The sequence below is a fragment of the Saccopteryx leptura genome, chromosome 9 (genome assembly GCF_036850995.1).
Source record: "Saccopteryx leptura isolate mSacLep1 chromosome 9, mSacLep1_pri_phased_curated, whole genome shotgun sequence".
NCBI classification, from domain to species: domain Eukaryota; kingdom Metazoa; phylum Chordata; class Mammalia; order Chiroptera; family Emballonuridae; genus Saccopteryx; species Saccopteryx leptura.
Genome location: NC_089511.1, coordinates 60,346,075 through 60,366,490, shown reverse-complemented (window position 1 = coordinate 60,366,490; position 20,416 = coordinate 60,346,075). Strand labels below are relative to the sequence as shown.

Sequence of the window (20,416 nt, the reverse complement as noted above, 5' to 3'; positions counted from 1 at the left end):
AGCCCCAGTTGCATGTCCCTGACCAGACCTTCAGGACTGGCCCCACTGCCATGCACAAACCCGTGGGACACCCTGCAGCCACAGGAGTACAGAGCAGGAGCCAGGGCCTCCACAGCTACTTGTGGGCCCAGATCTGGTCGTGTCTCCCGACACTGCCCTGCAGCACTGGGCTCCCCTGCAGCTAGTCCCTACCCCTGTGACCCGCGTGCCCCAACCTGACTTTCACCAGCCTCCATCACAGTGCTCCCGTGGAGGGACCTTGCAGCTGACCTCACCCATATATGTGTGTCTGAAACTGGCCCCTGACACACATAGGCACCTGTTCCTGGCCCCCACAGCTGAGTATGTGTGCACCACTAGCTCTGGCCACCACCTATGCCGGTCCAAGTCCCTAGCCACTGAACCTGGAGGTGACGCTGCGGACTCCAACAGCCCTTGCAGCCACTGTAGAGCCCCTGCAGTGCTCACTGAGGACTGCACAGTGGCCAATGCTGTGATCCCATCAGCCTGAGCTGATGAAATATCACACCCCTTCCTGGATCCAGAACTGCCACTCCCCTGCATTTGGCGCTCTGCACCGCCAGACCAGTTTTACATCGTGCTCCAGCACACCTTCAGCAGGTCAAGGTCTTTCCATACCAGTCAGCCTGTCCAGTCTGGAAGAGGCGACTGCTTCTTTAAATGCACAGGCATCCGTGCAAGACCACAGAGATTATGAAGAATCGGGGAAACTTGGCATCACCCAAGGAATGCAGTAAGCTTCTGATAAGTGACCTCAAAGAAACGGAGAGACATAGGAATTGCCCAAGAAAGTATTTGAAATAATTGTCCTAAAGATACAGAGGTACAAGAAAATGCAGATAAACAATGTAGTAAAATCATGGGGGTAAATACGAGACAAATGAGTTCAGCAAATAAATAGAAAGCAAAAAGAGAACCAAAGAAGTTTTGGAACCTGACCAGGTGGTGGCGCAGTGGATAAAGCGTCGGACTGGGATGCGGAAGGACCCAGGTTCGAGACCCCAAGGTCGCCAGCTTGAGCGCGGGCTTATCTGGCTTGAGCAAAGAGCTCACCAGCTTGGACCCAAGGTCGCTGGCTCCAGCAGGGGCTTGCTCGGTCTGCTGAAGGCCCGCGGTCAAGGCACATGTGAGAAAGCAGTCAATGAACAACTAAGAAGTCGCAACGCGCAACGAGAAACTGATGATTGATGCTTCTCATCTCTCTCCGTTCCTGTCTGTCTGCCCCTGTCTATCTCTGCCTCTGTAAAAAAAAAAAAAAAAAAAGTTTTGGAAATAAAATGCAATGACTGAACCAAAGAATTCAATAGAGAGCTTTAATATCAGACTTTTCCAAGGAAACCAAACAAACAAAACATTTGAAATTATCCAGTCAAAGGAGCAAAAGATAAGAGAATTAAAAGAAATAAAGAACACCTGCAGGATCTGTAGGACACCATGAAATAAAAACAATCTACCCAGCACTAGAGTCCCATAAGGAGAAGAGAGAGACTCATAAATATCGTAATAAGACTGATAACACCACCCTCAAATCCGGAGAGTTGCAGGGTCAGCAGGGGAGGAGGCTGGACAAAGAAGTGGATAATTCTAGCGAACAAGAGTTGAAGTTTTTGATATTATAACAGAAAAATACCAATTGATATTAAAAAATTATATATATATTACATCTTTATTGGTTAGTTGATATAGCTTGAACACAGCATTCAAACTGCATTTTCAAAGATGATTGGCAATTTCAATAAAGGCTATCAATTCCTCTCCTGGGTAGATGTCCAAAGGAGAAATTAAATCACTATCTCAAAGAGATAGTTACAATCCCATGTTTATTGCAGCATTATTCACAATAGTCAAGACATGGAAACAACTAAGTGTCTATCAATGAGTGAATGGATTTAAAAAATGTGAGATAGACTGCCTGACCAGGCGGTGGTGCAGTGGATAGAGCGTTGAACTGGGATGCGGAGGACCCAGGTCCGTGACCCTGAGGTCGCCAGCTTGAGCGCAGGCTCATCTGGTTTGAGCAGAGCTCACCAGCTTGGACCCAGGGTCACTGGCGTGAGCAAGGGGTTTCTTGATCTGCTGTAGCCCCACAGTCAAGGCACATTTGAGAAAGCAATCAATGAACAACTAGGGTGTTGCAACGAAAAACTAATGATTGATGCATCTCATTTCTCTCTGTTCCTGTCTGTCTGTCCCTATCTATCCCTCTCTCTGACTCTCTCTCTGTCTCTGTCCCCCCAAAAGTGTGAGATAGATAGATAGATATGGATAGATAATATCATTCAACCATAAAAATAAAATAAAATCCTGACATTGCAACAAAATGAATGGACTTTATGTTAAGTGCAAGGCATTATGCTAATTGAATAAGTCAGACAGAAATACAAATACTGTGTGATGTCACTTATTTGTGGACTCTGGAAACACCAAACCCATAAAGACAAAGAATAGAATGGTGATCACTAGTGGCTGGAAGGTGGGGGAAGTGGGGCGACGTTGGTCAGAGGGTAAAGGCTATCAAATATAAGATGGATAAGCCTCAGGGATCTAAGGTACATCATGGTGACTATAGCTAGCAATATTGTATATTCGGAAGTTGCTATGAGAGTAGAGCTTTAATGATCTCATCAGACAACAAAATTTATGTGAGTTGAAGAATGCGTTAGCTAACCTTATGTGCAAACATTTCACAATATATGTATCAAATTATCACATTGCACACCTTAAACTTACACAATGTTATATGTCAATCATATCTCAATAAAGTTGGAGAGCGTAAAGGATGGTGCTATGTGAATCTTCTTGAAGGAGTTTAGCTAGGACCTGATGAACCGCTGAGCCTTGTGGTTCTGTTTCTATTTAGCTCATTTCAAAAAAGCTTTTCTTATTTTCCCAGTATCAAAATGCTGGCTATTATCAACTGGTTAGTTCCTTGTTATTGTGCAGCATTGACAAGAGTAAGTATGTAAAGTATCTGTAATAGTGATGGCAAATGTACTGAGATTTAAACACATATTAAGGCAATTTTTTTCAATCCTAATTTTAAAATTATTTTTGGAATTTGTTTCCTTTTTCAACAATGTCTTAATGACTTTGTTTCTTTATAGACAAAGGTGTTTTGCTAAGAATGGCTACTTATGGTAGCCTGCTGTTTCTTTCCATTTAACTCATGTTCTCTGAAAGCTAGCATGTTTATTTGTATATTTGCTGAAGGAAGACACTTTGCAATGGATGGTCTCTTGTCACTTTCATTTTCTATTGCATCAGTTCACAGACAAATCAGAGACTCAATATGAACCCTAAATTCAGAACCATTTTAAGACTTTGTGGCATCTTCTTAGTTTTCTTTTTTCACTGACACTTCTTCATCTCATAATAAAGGCAGCTGTGCTTCTATTTAGTGCTTCAGAGATGGCAGGAGTTCCAGATAGAGTTGGTAATAACAATACTCGGATTCCCAGAATGCGGCTCTAACCTTGCCTGTCTCTCAACTTTCAACCTTCCTAGCAAGGAGCCACTGCCCACACCTCTTATAATCCCTGTAGTGCATCACTTCCAAAGCTACATCTTGACACTGAGATGCTTACATTCATCTTAGTATTTGTAGCATTTTGCACACTTTTAGGCTTATAATGGATGTTTAATAAGTGTTTGCTGAATATATAGAAATAAGATACACTCCTTAATGTTACATTTGCCAAAAGGTCTTAATTTACTTGACTTTATATTGGAATTATGGTAATACAGTTTTTCTCCCTGAAGTAAAATGGCATTGCAATTGTTTTATAAGATTGAAGAGATATTTGTGCAAATAAAGTGTTTTTCAGGGTACCTCAAATATGTCAATTGTTAAATTATTACTATTCTGGGGACACTTGGATGTATTTTCATTTTAAGCTAACCTTTCTCAGAAATGCATGTGATTATATTTCTCAGGTTAAATATGAAGATAAAGGAATTACTGATACTGACTGTCACTTTCTATAATATCTCCAGAAGTGTGATTGACTTGATTAAGAATAAATACTTGACAAATACGTTAAATATTTCATAGTCATAAAATATTCTCTTTCAAGGAGAAAATTCTAATACAATATTCCTCCTCAGGGTTCTAATATAGACATGTTGACAAAATTATTTGAAATAGTGCACTAATCAAGACTAATTTAAAAATATTTTATGTCATTTAAAATATATTCATTGCAAAATTTTGTATCAACAAATGTTAAAAGTTAACTGAAAGTATATATTTGGAATCAAAGGCCAAGGGTGCCTATATCTCATTTTTTTCTGTGAGCCTTAAACTGCTCCAAAAACAGAAAGTCTTAATTTTTTTTAAATGAACAAGTAATCATGCTTGTTTTCCCAACATAAAAGTCTCTTTGAAGGAAAGAATGTTTTTTGAGAGTTGAAAAGAATTTTGAGAATGGACAGAGCATGTTTCTCCCTTTCACTCTCCCTTTCCCCCTCCCTCCCTCCCTCCCTCTCTCTCTCTCTCTTCCTCTTTTTCTACCTTAATGACTCTACGTCATATGGAAAACCGTCATATGGAAAACCTCATTATACTTACTAAATTAGAGACCTAAATGTATTGGGTGAAGTTCACATGGCACTTAAGCCTTGTTCTCTTAAAGAGTCTACAAAAGAGGCTCAGGACTGTTGTTATTTCAGATCAGCATTATGTGGTTCCAAGTCCTGGTGTTCAGAAAATAAGTTACTTTTGCTCCTATTTGCTCCTGTAGAGGTTGGTAATGCTCATATCCTATTTCTTTTAAATAACTTTACATTCATTAGACGCACAAGTACTCTATAGATATCAATTAAAAACATCTTAATTATTTTTCCCCTAACCCCCTAAGAAAAGATATAATAAAGAAAGAAAATTGAACCTCAATTTTAATGGATTGTTTTTATGTAATATCTTGTAAGAACTATATAAAAAATACCTTTATATATTTAAAATTATATTTTATGATAGGTTACTTAGTTTCTACCTATTCAAAATTCAAGAATTCTCTCTTTAGAGAAGGAATATTCTGAAAGTAGTATATGATAGAAAGAAACACAAACTTATGATGGTATGGTGTATAGAGGCTACATATTCATGTTTTTACTCAAATATACGAGAGTTCTGGCTTCAAGTAATGGTGAAGTAACTTCTATAGATCTAAGCCTCCTGCTGATGAAAATCATAAACTCTGGAAAAATATTTTTTTAGTAACTTGTTTGGAGACACTGCAAAGCAATCAAAAGCAAGCATAAATTGGAGTGAAATCAACTCTTGAAAGAATTAAATAATGTAGGATAAGATCAACACTTATATGGCAAACACTCTACAGTCGGCACAGCATACTGTTGTAGAACTCACGCAGAAACTCACTTTTATTGGCTTGAGAACAAAGGACCAGGTTTGGGGCTGTAAGGGTGGCTGTACATTTGGGGGGAATCCCTGAAAGGAGGGAACCATATAGGGTAGTGCTGAAATCAACATACAAGCTCCCCAGAATTCTTGGCTGACCCCGGAACTGTGCATATCAGACTGAAACTACAAAATAAAAAAGAGGGAAATAATAGCTAAAAGATTAAAAACTGAGAAGTGAGTTCAGCAGCAACCTACTGTAAGAGAGAATTACTATGTTAAAGAATCTTAGTAAATATCTTTGACTTTTTATTGAACCTCCAGAAGGACTGTACCTTAGGAGTTGTGACTGTGCCCCAAGATTAAAGGGATCTAGGAGTAAGGCTAACTGAAATAGACCTGCCATTAAAAGGCTAAAACCAAGCCCCAACAAGTTCCAGAGCCTTTCTAATGTATCATTTATAATATTCATATATAATTTAAAATTTACTATACATAAATGGAAATATGAAAATGTGAGATATGGACCCATAGCTGACTGAGATGTTGGAATTAGCAGACTTTGAGTATGATAAATCTGTTAAATAATCTGAAGGAAAAGACAGACATAACAAGTAAAGAGAAGAAGGCTTTAAGGAGAAATATCTCGTCCTTTAGAAAAAAAAGAATCAGTTAGAAATCTTTGAATTCAAAAACAAAATATCTGAAATTTTAAAAAATTCATTCAATGATATAAAAAGCAGATTGAATACACAGATAAAACAATTGGTGATCTTGGCCCTGGCTGGCTGGCTCAGTGGTAGAGCATTGGCCTGGTGTGTGGAAGTCCCAGGTTTGATTTCCAGCCAGGGAACACAGGAGAAGTACCCATCTGCTTCTCCACCTTTCCCCCTCTCCTTTCTCTCTATCTCTCTCTTCTTCTCCCACAGCCAAGGTTCCATTGGAGCAAAATTGGCTTGGTTACTGAGGATGGCTGCATGGCCTCTACCTCGGGCACTAGAATGGCTCCAGTTGCAAAAGAGCAATGCCTTAGATGGGCAGAGCATCACCCTCTAGTGGGCTTTCCAGGTGGATCCCGGTCAGACGCATGTGGGAGTCTCTGCCTCCCCACTTCTCACTTCAGAAAAATACAAAAACAAAAAATGGTGAACTTGAAGACAAGTCACAGAAATCATCCAAACTGAAGCATAGAAAGCAAAGAGATCAAATATCAAATAAATACCATGTCAACAACTTTTGGGAATGGCAAGATGGTGATGGAGTAGGTGGACGTACCAACTTTCACCTCCCAGAACCAAAGTGAATTACTACTTGACTTTAAAAACCGTCATCTGGAAAAACCAACTTTGGACTAAACTAAGAGGTCTCTTTAACCAAGGAACACTGAAGAAGCCACAGAGACTGGCAGAAAAAGCGGAAACATGGAGAGGGCTGCCCAGCTCCCAGGCGTGAATGGCGCGAAGGGAGTTTAGCGGAGAGGGGGGGTTCTGGGACCCAAGACCAAAGCCCCAGCCTGCAGCCCCAGAGACTAGAAGAGGCATATGGACAGTATTTAGCTGTGAAACAAGCCAGGATACTGTTTGTGAGAGAGAGATTTCTCAGACCCAGGATTCTTCTTAAAGGGCCTACGCAGAAAACCTTTCCACAACCACTCACCCGGGACTCTGGGGCATGGGGAGAGATGAGAGGACTGGAGTAGAAGGAAGAGAGAGTAATCTAGGAGGCACAGGGACAAACACTTTGAGGGACAGCCATCCTGACTCCTGGGTTGAGTCACTCCCCAAATCTAAAGTGAATATTTCCCCTGGAACCAGCAACACCAGCAAAGGGAAGCAGGACACCAGCCAAACAAGCTCTCCTGCGGCACTCAGAGAAGAGTCGCTTAGGAGGAGGGAGCAATCAGGAATACAGTATTGATTCCATCAGGGCCCTGCTTCAAGAGTTGAAAGAAAGGTCATTAAACTAAAGCCTGCCAGGCTTCTCGACCACCACCAGAGACATGCCTTTGCTCTGGGAAAAAGGAACATGAGAATGTAAGCTGCCCCCTTGCTCCACAGAGGGAGGGTTCAGTCTCTTCCAGCCCTAATCCAGCTACCTGTGACCTGACCTTGCCCAGCCTGCTGGGACAAGCCACTGAAGGTAAAAAGGTGCCCAAGGCTGTTGACCCCATCTCACACCACCATGAACGAGCCCAGAGCATTTCTTCCAAGTAGCAGGTAAACTGATCTAATTTCTTGTGAACACCAGGGCCATTTACTATGCTTTGCCTGAATATTCGAGTTTTATTTATCCCTTGAAGATATCTACTGTGCGTATTGACAGTCTTATTTCTGTTGCTTTATTTAATGTATAGTGTCTCCTTTATTCCTCTTGTCTCAATGCCCCCAATGCCTACTTTAGCCTGGAATCTGCTCCTAATTCCAGCTAGAAGGAGTGGTCATTAGGACTTGGACTCTAGCTGTAGTAAAAATAAATAAATAAGAGAGAAAATATTAAAAGCTGCTAGAGAAAAAAAGACTATTACCTACAAAGGAGCCCCCATAAGGATGACGTCCACTTCTCAACAGAAACACTTGAGGCCAGAAGGAATGGCAAGAAATATTCAAAGTAATGTAGGACAAGAGCCTACAACCAAGACTATTTTATCCAGCAAGGCTATTATTTAAAATTGAAGGAGAAATAAAAAGCTTCCCAGACAGAAAAAAACTCAAGGAATTTATTACAACCAAACCAATGCTGCAAGAAATGTTAAGGGGCCTGTTGTAAACACAACAAAGGGGAAAAAGAATATAGTAAAAGAGAAAGATAGCTTTAAAGAATAAAATGGCAATTAACAACTACATATCAATAATAACCGTAAATGTAAATGGATTAAATGATCCAATCAAAAGACATAGATTAGCTGTGTGGATAAGAAAACAGGACCCATACATATGCTGTCGATAAGAGACACATCTCAAAACAAAAGATGCACATAGACTAAAAAAAAAAGGATGAAAAAAAAATATTTCATGCAAATGGAAATGAAAAAAAAGCTGGGGTAGCAATACTTATATCAGACAAAATGGACTCTAAAACAAAGTCTATAATAAGAGATAAAGAAGGTTACTACATAATGATAAAGGGAGCAATCCAACAGGAAAATATAACCATTATAAATACCTACACACCGAATATAGGAGCGCCTACATATATAAGGCAGACTTTGATGGATATAAAGGGCGAGAACAACAGCAATACTATAATAGTAGGGGATTTCAATACCCCACTAACATCACTAGATAGATCCTCAAGAAAGAAAATTAACAAAGAAACAGCAGACTTAAAGACACACTAGATCAACTGGATTTAATAGATAACTTTGGAACCTTTCACCCTAAGGCAGCAGAATATCCATTATTTTCAAGTGCTCATGGTACATTCTCTAGGATAGACCATATACATGTTAGGGCACAAAAGCGGTCTCAACAAATTTAAGAAGATTGAAATCATATCAAGCATTTTCTCTGATCACAATGGCATGAAACTAGAAATCAACCATACCAGAAAAACTGAAAAATACTCAAACACATGGATACTAAATAGCATGATATTAAATAACAAATGGGTTAACATTGAGATCAAAAAAGAAATTTAAAAATTCCTAGAAACGAATAACAACAAGCATACAAGAAGTCAAAATTTATGGGACACAGCAAAAGCATTACTGAGAGGGAAGTTCATAGCACTACAGGCATTACCATAAAAAGCTAGAAAAAGTTCAAATAAACAGCATAATCCTGAATATAAAAGAATTTAAGAAAGAACATCAAATAAAGCCCAGAGGTAGTAGAAAAAAGGAAATAATAAAGATTAGAGTGGAAATAAATGACATAGAGGCTAAAGAAACAATACCAAGAGCTGGTTCTTTGAAAGGGTAGAAAAGATCAATAAACCTTTAACCAGACTCACCAAGAAAAAAAGAGAGAGGACTCAAATAAATAAAAGTTAGAAATGAGAGTGGAGAAATAACAACTGACACAACAGAAATACAAAATATTGTAAGAAAATACTATGAAGAACTGTATGCCAAAAAATTAAACAACCTAGGTGAAATGGACAAATTTATTGAAAAATATAATCTTTCAAAAATCAATCTGGAAGAATCAGAAAATCTAAACAGACTGATTACAACAAATGAGATCGAAACAGTTATCACAGAACTCTCAACAAACAAAAGTCCTAGGCCAAATGGCTTCACAGGTGAATTCTACCAAAGATTCAAAGAAGAACTGACTCCTATCCTTCTCAAACTATTTCAAAAAATTCAAGAGGAAGTAAGACTTCCAAGCTTCTTTTATGAGGCAAGCATAATTCTAATTCCAAAACCAGTCAAAGACAATACAAAGAAAGAAAATTATAGACCAATTTACCTGATGAATTTAATGCTAAAATCCTCAACAAAATATTAACAAACAGGATTCAGCAATATATGAAAAAAAAATCATACATCATGATCAAGTGGGATTTATTCTGAGGAGGAAAGGATGGTACAATATTTGTAAATCAATCAATGTGATTCATCACATAAACCAGTGGTAGTCAACCTGATCCCTACCGCCCACTAGTGGGCGTTCCAGCTTTTATGGTGAGCGGTAGTGGAGCAACCAAAGTATAAATAAAAAGATAGATTTAAATATAGTAAATTGTTTTATAAAGATTTATTCTGCCAAACAGCGAAAATCTGACATAAAGTACTTGGTAAGTAATTATTATTATATGCTTTAACTTGCTGTAACTCTGCTTTATACATTTTATAAATAAAGTTACTTCCCTACTTTATAAATCACCATTACTGTGGAACCGGTGGGCAGTTAGAAAATTTTACTACTAACAGAGATACAAAAGTGGGTGGTAGGTATATAAAAAGGTTGACTACCCCTAACATAAACAAAAAGAAGGAGAGAAACCACATGATAATTTCAATAGATGCAGAAAAAGCATTTGATAAAATCCAGCACCCATTCATGACCAAAACTCTCAGCACAGTGGGAATACAGGGAACGTACCTCAACATGATAAAGGTCATCTATGAAAAACCCACAGCCAACATCATAATTAATGGGTAAAAATTAAAAGCAATCCCCCTAAGCAGAAAGGGGTGCCCCCTTTCACCACTCTTATTCAACATAGTACTGGAAGTCCTAGCTACAGCAATTAGACAAGAAGAAGAAATAAAAGGCATCCAAATTGGAAAAGAAGAAGTAAAACTATCATTATTTGCAGATGTTATGATACTATATATAGAAAACCCTAAAGTCTCAGTCAAAAAACTACTGGACCTGATAAATGTACCTTGCCCAGCAAGGTGGCAGGGTATAAAATTAATACACAGAAATCAGAGCCATTTTTATACAGCAACAATGACTGTCAGAAAGAGAAATTAAGGAAAAATCCCCTTCACTATTGCAACCAAAAAAATAAAGTACCTTGGAGTAAATTTAACCAAGGAGGTTAAAGACTTGTACTCAGAAAATGACAAAACATTGATAAAGAAATCAAGGAATATACAAACAAGTGGAAGCATATACCTTGTTCATGGTTAGTTAGAATAAACATCATCAAAATGTTTATACTACCCAAAGCAATTTATAAATTCAATGCAATACCAATTAAAATACCAATGACATACTTCAAAGATATAGAACACATATTCCAAAAATTTATATGGAACCAAAAAGAACACAAATAGCCTCAGCAATCTTGAAAAAGAAAAATAAAGTGGGAGGTATCACACTTCCTGATATCAAGTTGTACTACAAGGCCATTGTACTCACAACAGCTTGGTACTGGCATAAGAACAGGCAAAAGATCAATGGAACATCTCTCGCAGCAATATATTTGCTGATTTATCTCCACAGGCAAGTGAAATAAAAGACAGGATAAACAAATGGGACTATATGAAACTAAAAAGCTTTTGTACAGCTAAAGACAAGCTGAACAGAATGAAAAGACAAACCACACAATGGGAGAACATATTAAACAATATGTCTGATAAGGGGTTAATAACCAAAATTTATAAAGAACTTGTAAAACTCAACACCAGGAAGACAAACAGTCCAATGAAAAAATGGGCAAAAGAAATGAATAGACCCTTCTCCAAAGCGGACATACAGATGGTCAATAGACAGATGAAAAAATGTTCAACATCACTAATCATTAGAAAAATGCAAATTAAAACCACAATTAATCCAGGCAGTTGTGCAGTGGATAGAGCGTTGGACTGGGATGTGGAGGACCCAGGTTCGAGATCCCGAGGTCACCAACTTGAGCGCGGGCTCATCTGGTTTGAGCAAAAGCTCACCAGCTTGGACCCAAGGTTGCTGGCTCAAGCAAGGGGTTACTCAGTCTGCTGAAGGCCCGCGGTCAAGGCACATATGAGAAAGCAATCAATGAACAACTAAAGTGTCACAATGCGCAAGGAGAAACTAATGATTGATGCTTCTCATCTCTCCGTTCCTGTCTGTCTATCCCTGTCTATCCCTGTCTGTCTGTCCCTGTAATCTGACTTCTCATCAGAAACCCTGGAGGTCAGAAGACAATAGTGTATCTTTAAAGGACTGAGTAAAAAGAAATATCAATCTAGAAGTTTTATTCAGTAAAAATATATTTCCATAATAAATTCAGAATATAGACAGTTTCCAATTAGCAAAAGCTGAGAAAACTTGTTGCCCCCAGACACTCACTGAAAGAAATACCAAAGGGAGTTCTTTAATCTGAAGCAAAATAACATCAGATGGAAATTTTGATCTAAGTAAAAGAGAGAAGAGCTAGAAATAATAAATTATGTAAATAAATATGAAGGACTATTTTTGTTTTCTTAAAATCTTTCAAAGTTGATTGTTTATATAACAATGTCAGTCTATTAGGTGTATAACACATGAAAGTAAAATGTATGATATTTATAGCACAAAAGATTAAACTAATAGTGTAAAATGCAGTTATATTCCAAAATTCTCATTATACATGAAGTCGTATAATATTGTTCCTTTTTTTTCAATGTTTATTTTATTGATTTTAGAGAAAAGAAGGGAGAGAACGCGAGAGAGACAGGAACATTTACCTGCTCTTGTATGTGCTCTAACTGGATATCAAACCGGCAACCTCTACACTTCGGGACAATGTTCTAATCAGCTGAGCTATCTGGCCAGGGAAAATATGATTTCAATATATTTTATTATCATATAATATATGAATAATATATTATTTAGATTCCACTGATAAATTAAGAATACACACTGTAATCCCCAGGGCAACCCTCTAAAAGGAGAGTGGGTTAAAAATCCAAAGTAAGAAGATAGCCAATGATATATATCATTGGTCCCCAATCCCCGGGCCCTGAATCGGTACTGGTCTGTGGGCCATTTGGTACCGGTCCACAGAGAAAGAATAAATAACTTACATTATTTCCGTTTTATGTATATTTAAGTCTGAATGATGTTTTATTTTTTAAAAATGACCAGATTCCCTCTGTTACATCCGTCTAAGACTCACTCTTGACGCTTGTCTCAATCACGTGATACATTTATCTGTCCCACCCTAAAGTCTGGTCTGTGAAAATATTTTCTGACATTAAACCGGTCCGTGGCCCAAAAAAGGTTGGGGACCACTGATTTATACGATCATTCACTGATTAGAATAACAAATAATACTCAACTCAAAAGAAGACAAGAAAGGAGGGACAATAACCATGTACAGAATAGAAAAAGTTACAACAAATAGCATAGGGTTTATTTTTAGATTCAGAAAGCTGTCATTTTCCAAGCAGAAAAAACCCCCAAAAGGATTATACCTTATATTAGTTTACTACTAAATATACAGAATGTATGGTAGGACATCAAGGAAGGCAAATAGAGATATTTCTTTCTTTTATATATAAATGGCAGAAATGAATTCTTGATCTTTAAAGGAAACTGGTTGGTGTAGTAGAAGGCATGCGATCCCTCTGAGGGAGGCAAGCCTGAGGTTAAAATCTAACCTCAAGTATTTACTGGCATGTGACCTCGGGGAGGTGCAATAATCCTCTGGAGCAGCTTTCTCATCTATAAATGGAACCTCTCATGCCATCCTCACAAACTGGAGGGACTCAGTAAGATCACAAGTTTAAAATGCCTGTAATACACAGTTAATGACAATAAAGGGGCTTCAAAAATGTTATCTCACTTCCTCTTATGCCAAATCTGCAACTGCCTAAGGCACATAAAATGAAGATAAAGTCAGAATGTTTAGTGAAAAATACAGATGTGAGAGTAGCTATTAGACTATAATTGATGCTTTTTAATTTATCTGGTTGTAATCATAACTCTCCTCTCTGGAGCAGTACCTGGTTTTTCTTTGTTTTCAGTTCATTAAGTAAGTAAGTAAGTAAGTAATTTAAGTGAGAGGTGGGGAGATAAAGAGACAGACTCTGCACACGCCTCGACAGGGATCCACCCAGCAACCCCCATCTGGGGCTGATACTCAAATCAACCAAACTATCCTCACACCTGAGGATGACGCTCAGAGAAACCAAGCCACTGGCTGCAAGAGAGCAGAGGGGAAGAGGGAGGGGAGGAGAAGCAGATGGTTGCTTCTCATGTGTGCCCTGACCAGGGATCGAACCTGGGACATACGCAGGAGTGACACTGTATCCATTAAGCCCAACCAGCCAGGGCCTGTTTTCAATTTTAATTAAATCTCATATCCTGCTTTACATCCATAATATAGGAAATGTATATATTCACAGAGTTCTCTCTGTTTGATTTTCTTTTTCTTCTCCGGAGTGAGTTTTTTGCTTAGAAGAAAGGAAACTAGAGGATACAGATCAAAATATATGTCTCTTTTTGAAAGCATTTCCCAAGTCATGAATTTGTGTCATTTCAGTTTGGACTTTGATCTAATTCAACCTATCATGGACATATTCTGTTCTCAGTATTCCTAGGTGTGTTAACTTAATGCCCTGCTCTGTGCTTTTCAGAAAAACCAGACGTGAAAGAGAGTCGGTCTTTTTGACCTTCAATTGTGCAACATTTGGCTCTTAGGCTAACGCAAGAGTCACTCAGCCAGCAAAATGCCACTTCCCACCCCACTAATAAAATTTCTGTCACTGAAATGAAATATAAGATCTGGCCTAGCCAGTTTGTGTTGCCTCAGAATTCTGCCCAGGGGAATACTTAATCATTATATGAGTACTTTAAAATTCAGAGGAATTGGGCAAAAAAAGACTAACTCCATGCAATTGCATTTCCCTCCCGTAATGTTACTATGGGCAACTCTCTTTATCCTGTCCAAATGCATATGCCGCTGTTCTTAAAGCCACCTCCCGAGCCCCAAGAATTGCCTTTGGCAAGCATTTTTGAACTAAAGGTCATGCTTTTGCATACAAGTGAACTGCTTTTTGGCCCAGGACCCATTCTAAGTGACACTCTACATTAACTGTAAATTTCTAGGAGTTAGGAACAGGTAAGAATCCTTATTTTGTATTAGAATATACATTACTCTAATTATAGGGAAAAGAGTAGAGCAGATCCCTGCTGTGCTATAAAGTACAATATTCACAATAGCTCTTTTTTAAAGCTTATATGATTCTGAACTAGAAAGAGGAAAAAAAATCTAATTTAGAGCAAAGGTTCTGATGTTTTTCTTATTCTCTTATTCTGAGAGCTAAAATGACTGAGTCGTATTCTTTAATTCCATTTTACAAGTCACTTATCTATCAAAAATTTCACTTTTCTGGAAGGAAAGACAAGTTATTTTAACAGTGTTTCTAAACTATAAAATGAGTCTAGTATTAAATCAAAAGGGTAACAAGGAAAGAAATTTTTTAACCAACTAACTAGAAAACATTTTTTAAAAGACTAGACCAAAAAATCTACTTATTCTCTCACTCCGTTTATTCATTCATTCAATCATTATTTCAAAGCAACTTTCATGGAAATGGTACTGAGTTACTGTTGTGTAAACAGGTATGAAACTTGTGTTAGGTTTGCTCACTTGTATTTCACCTAAATGATGCATTGGCATGGGGCAGCGCCATGTGTGTGTAGTCTGTGGAAGGCTGTGGTGCTTGCCCTCCCGGTGGCAGATTGTAAATTGTGGATTGCCTGCCTCATGGGGAGGGGCGGTGGTTTGCTATTGTTTGCCGGGGAAGGTGTATTTCAGCCAGCCTGTTTTGCTGAAGAGTGCAGAGGCTGGTGGGGGCCTGTGAGTCCGGTGAGCCCAGAGGGGGTCAGGGCTTGGGATCTCTGAGTGAGAGGGAAGCGGTCTTCTCTGCCAATTTGCGCGTCTGCTGTTTTGAGACTTGAAGAAATGGGCTGACCCACCATTTTCTGGCTCCACAGTTCCTTTACTGTCTGCCCAAATCCAATGGGAACCTGCATGGCCATGGGCACTGGCCTTACAGTTACCTTCTTTCTGAGATTTAAATCTCTCTTAAATGAATAACCTTGTCCTCAGAAGCAGACTGGAGGAATGATAACACATCCCCACAGATAACTAAAATACCAGGTCAAACTCTGTAGGTTCCCAAAGAGGAGGTACATAGAGGACCTGAAGGTAGAATGATCATATGTAATTTTGGAAAAGGATTCAAAGAAACACTGTACTTTAAAACAGTAGGGATTTAGGTCTTGGAGAAAGTGGAAAGAAAATTTGCAGGTACATGAAGTCGTGTGGGCAAAGCAGAAAAATAAGGAAATGGTAAGCTTTTGCCAGGCACTGCTAAGAAGAGTCTGTTAATTGAAGTAGATGGAATAGGGACGCCCAAGGATATAGCAGGGACTGATGTTAAGAGAGTTTGAATCCTAACCTGAGGAATTTAGACTTGGCAGAGGCATGCATGATAGTTGCTGAAGATCTTTTAAACACACGGGTGTCATTATCAGAACAGTGCTTCAGGAGATTGAATGATAAGCTAAAGGAATTAATTCAAAATTTAAATATTTATCTTTTGCCCCAAGAATGGGTTTTAAGTAGAGTCAATGCTTGCTAATTTTCCTTATTTTTTTTAACTGACTTAAGTGTGAATCATTAAATGGTAGGTACTTTTCAGTCTTCACTGGGGATCAGCAGGTCTTGTCTCCACCTTAGTGACTTTTAAAACAGTGATGCTAAGTAAATGTCTTACATTAACTCTAGTTACCAGTTTTCCACTGATCTGTGAAGGTCTCAGCAACCAGTCCTGCCCGGCCTGTGAGCCAGGCAGTTGTGACATCTTGTACAGCTTCCTGATGAGGCACCTCCCCTGCCGGGAGTCTGGCTATTTGAAGAGCCGTGCGCTTTTGAAAAGTGGCAGAGGACATTTGCAAAAGATCCAAAGTCATCAGCCACTTATAATCAATGTTAAAAATACTGCAGGTAAAGCTACTGTTGAGAGAGCTGTGCTTCAGGTAGTTCTTTGCAGTTCAGCTAGGAACTGACTTTGGGGAGCTAGCCAACTTTATTATTTAAACCAGGTGATACAGGGAACATAATGATGGCTAGAACAATAGCACTTCACAGCTCTTGCACTGAGGAAACCGGTCACCTTTCCTAAAAGAGACTCGGGATTCTATATGTTTTTTATAAGTATAGACGCCAAAGATCAGAGGTAGCAGCTTCAGAATGTAGATAAGGAAGGCTAAGAGTGGCTAAGAGTTTAAGCAGAGGGTCTTTGTCTTAATAACCCATCCTAAGACATCCTTTGATCGTCTCTCACAGTCAGCACTGGTCTAGTTCTGCATTGTGTGACCTTGGATGAATAATTAACCTCTTTGAACCTTAGAGACTTCATTTATAAAATAAAGATGATACCTTCCACACAGGGGTAATTGTGAGGATAAAATCATGTTTTGTCTTGGATTTGCTTCAAAATAATACAAGAAAGAAGAAGAAAGAGGTCAGGGTATTAATGAATCAAGATTGATCCTTAGGCACCAATTGTCAATACTGAGCATTAGATATCTAAAAGCTCATTACACTCACTATTCAGTCTACTTTAGTTTGAAATTTCCCATAATTAAAAAATGTTAATGATGAAATTAATAAAAATGTATGTCTGTAAGGAAAGTACATATTAAAGACTAAGGAATTGAGGTAGATTTTGCTCTTAGATTGCCAAATACTTTGAATTCCTTATATATGTAGCATTTTGCTTTGGGGAAGATTATTTTCAAAGATAAATGAGTTGGGCTAAAATTATTTTGTGTGTGTGTGAGCGTAACTTGAAAAAGTCTACACATATTCTTTTATGTCTTACAGTCAGTCTGCTTATCAGAAAAAATGAAAAAAACAAATTTGACCTTTAAGTCCATATAAGATAATTACATTGAGAGAATATGAAATATATTTTTATGTTGGAAGGTAAATGTGATGATTGTTATGGCTCCTTTAGGTATTTTCAGGTTTATATTATTGGGAAGATCTTTGGACTTCATGGTGTTTTCTATTTGTTCTCAGATTTTATTTTATTAGCAAAATGCTGTTTGCAACTTGAAAGACTGTTACATTGCTTTACTTTGGCTTATAAGAGCAAACGTGTCACATCAGCATAAAAGGCAGAGTATTTAAACATGCCCAAAGAATATTCAGATCAGATCATGTACTATTTTGTGATTCACATTTCATTTTTAAGGTATTTTAATTCTACTGAGCTTTAGCTAGTAGTTTAGAAATAGGATTGATTATATAGGAGGATACTTTCAAGAATTGCTTACACGCTAGTTACTTCCAGGTGTGAGCAGGTGTCGTCAACCATAGGAATCTTCAAGTTGGAGTATACATAAGTTGGGTTGTGTGAAAACTTCTCTGTAGGGTTTAAGGCCATTTAGATAGTTTTAAGTGAATAACTTTCTATGTCCTTAACTCCCTACTAATTCTCTGTTCCCACCTATTCTTTAATACAATGTTTTTCTCTTCTAATATGATAAAAAGGTCTAATTTTCTAACTCTATCTACATGAATTTTAAGGGTGAAGAGGGCAAATATGAGGGGAACAAAGGGAAGAGTTCAAAATATTGGTGTTTTGTTAAGAACTACATGCCTGTAATGATTCTGTATATTGGGTGATTATAAATCTTACTGCTGTCAACAAAAATGAAGGACCTAATGAAGTTGTCTTATGACAGATCATTTTTAAAATCTTTAGTGAAATATTATTAAGTGATTTTGGCATGTAATTCAGAATGAATTCAGAGAATTAGTGACCATGGAATGACAAAAGTACATCGACTTATTTATGCCAACAAGATTTCTCAGCACTAACATTTATAAAAGCAAAAACTGGGATAGTATTGATGCCAAAATATTTTAGCAGTAAGTAATATTCATTAGCACATATGTGAACTAGTTGTAAAAAAAAGAAATCTCATCAAGAGAGAAATATTTTCTTTCTTTTTCTAAGTGAGAGGAGTGAGATAGAGAGACAGACTCTCGCATATGCCCTGACCAAGATCTATCTGGCAACTCCCGTCTGGGGCTGATGCTTTGCCCATCTGGGGTCATGCTTGCAACCGAGCTATTTTTAGCACCTGAGGTAGAGGCTCCATGGCAGTGGTAGTCAACCTGGTCCCTACCTCCCACTAGTGGGCATTCCTGCTTTCATGGTGGGCAGTAACAGAGCAACCAAAGTATAAATAAAAAGGTAGATTTAACTATATAGTAAGTTGTTTTATAAAGATTTATTCTGCCAAACTTAGCGAAAATCCAACATAAAGTACTTGGTAAGTAATTATTATTATATGCTTTAACTTGCTGTAACTCTGCTTTATACATTTTATAAAGTAAAGTTACTTCCCTACTTTATAAATCACCATTACTGTGGAACCAGTGAGTGGTTAGAAAATTTTACTACTAACAGAGATAATACAAAAGTGGGCGGTAGGTATAAAAAGGTTGACTACCCCTGCTCCATGGAGCCATCCTCAGTGCCTGGGGCCAATGCTTTCAAACCAATCAAGCCATGGCTGTGGCAGAGGAAGAGAGAGAGAGAGAGAAGGGGAAAGAGAAGGGGTGGAGAAGCAGATGGTTGCTTTTCCTATGTGCCCTGACCAGGAATAGAACCTGGGACTTCCACACACCAGGCTGACACTCCACCACTGAGCCAACTGACCAGGGCCAAAAGAGAAATTTTTAATAAATCGTAACTCTGGTTCAATATCATAAAATTTGTAATGTGTTTTTGATGTTTTGATCAATTATGTTGGAATAATTATGATCATTTCAATCATTTATTTTTGGTACTTAAATATTATGTTCTTAGGAAATCTATAAACCTTTTTTAAATTTAAATTTATATATTTTCATGGCAGAGAAATATGATATGGTAATCAATATAAACCACTCAAGCCTAAATTATATCACATTAAGATAAAATTATGTGGGAGAAGAGGTATAGAAATAAAAATGCAAGAGGAAAAATGACCAATGTAAAATTCCTATTTTCAAAGTCTATTTCTGTATTTTTTAAGTGGTTATATATCAATTTACTTATAGTATTTAGATACCATTGGATATCCAAGACTAGTGGAACAGTTATATTTTTAAATGTTAGTATCCTTATATATGGGAAAATATATATTCTCAACTACTTAAACCTATAAAAAAATTTAGTTATTGTTAAAATATGAAATTACTGTATCAGATATGTAAGTAAGTGTTTGAAGCTGACTGGTCCACAGCATTTTCAATGCTGCACTGAGTCTTCAAGAAATACTCTGCAATTATGCAAATCCCCATCGAAGCTAATTGAAGATGGTGCCCTTTGTTCAATAGGATGGTCTGACACCGCTGCACTGTGGAGCAAGGAGTGGACACGAGCAGGTGGTGGAAATGCTGCTTGACCGAGCTGCCCCCATTCTTTCAAAAACCAAGGTAATTTCTTCCTAGGTTTAGGGGCATTAGATGATTTAGCTTTGAATCTCTTTACTGGTTATTTAACCCAGCCTTTTTTTTTTTTTTTTTTTTTTTGTATTTTTCTGAAGCTGGAAATGGGAAGAGACAGTCAGACAGACTCCCACATGCACCCGACCGGGATCCACCCGGCAC

At 37.9% G+C, this 20,416-nt stretch overlaps 1 protein-coding gene across 23 annotated transcripts in view; it reads left to right on the top strand.

Moving 5' to 3' along the window:
• ANK3 (ankyrin 3) overlaps positions 1-20,416 on the top strand; it is a 755,326-nt gene that overhangs the window by 556,244 nt on the left and 178,666 nt on the right. For all 23 annotated transcript variants that reach the window (XM_066348428.1, XM_066348429.1, XM_066348430.1 and 20 more), the window contains one exon: positions 20,144-20,242. In XM_066348428.1, the coding sequence (XP_066204525.1) occupies positions 20,144-20,242 (99 nt within the window). The remainder of the gene's footprint in view (positions 1-20,143; positions 20,243-20,416) is intronic.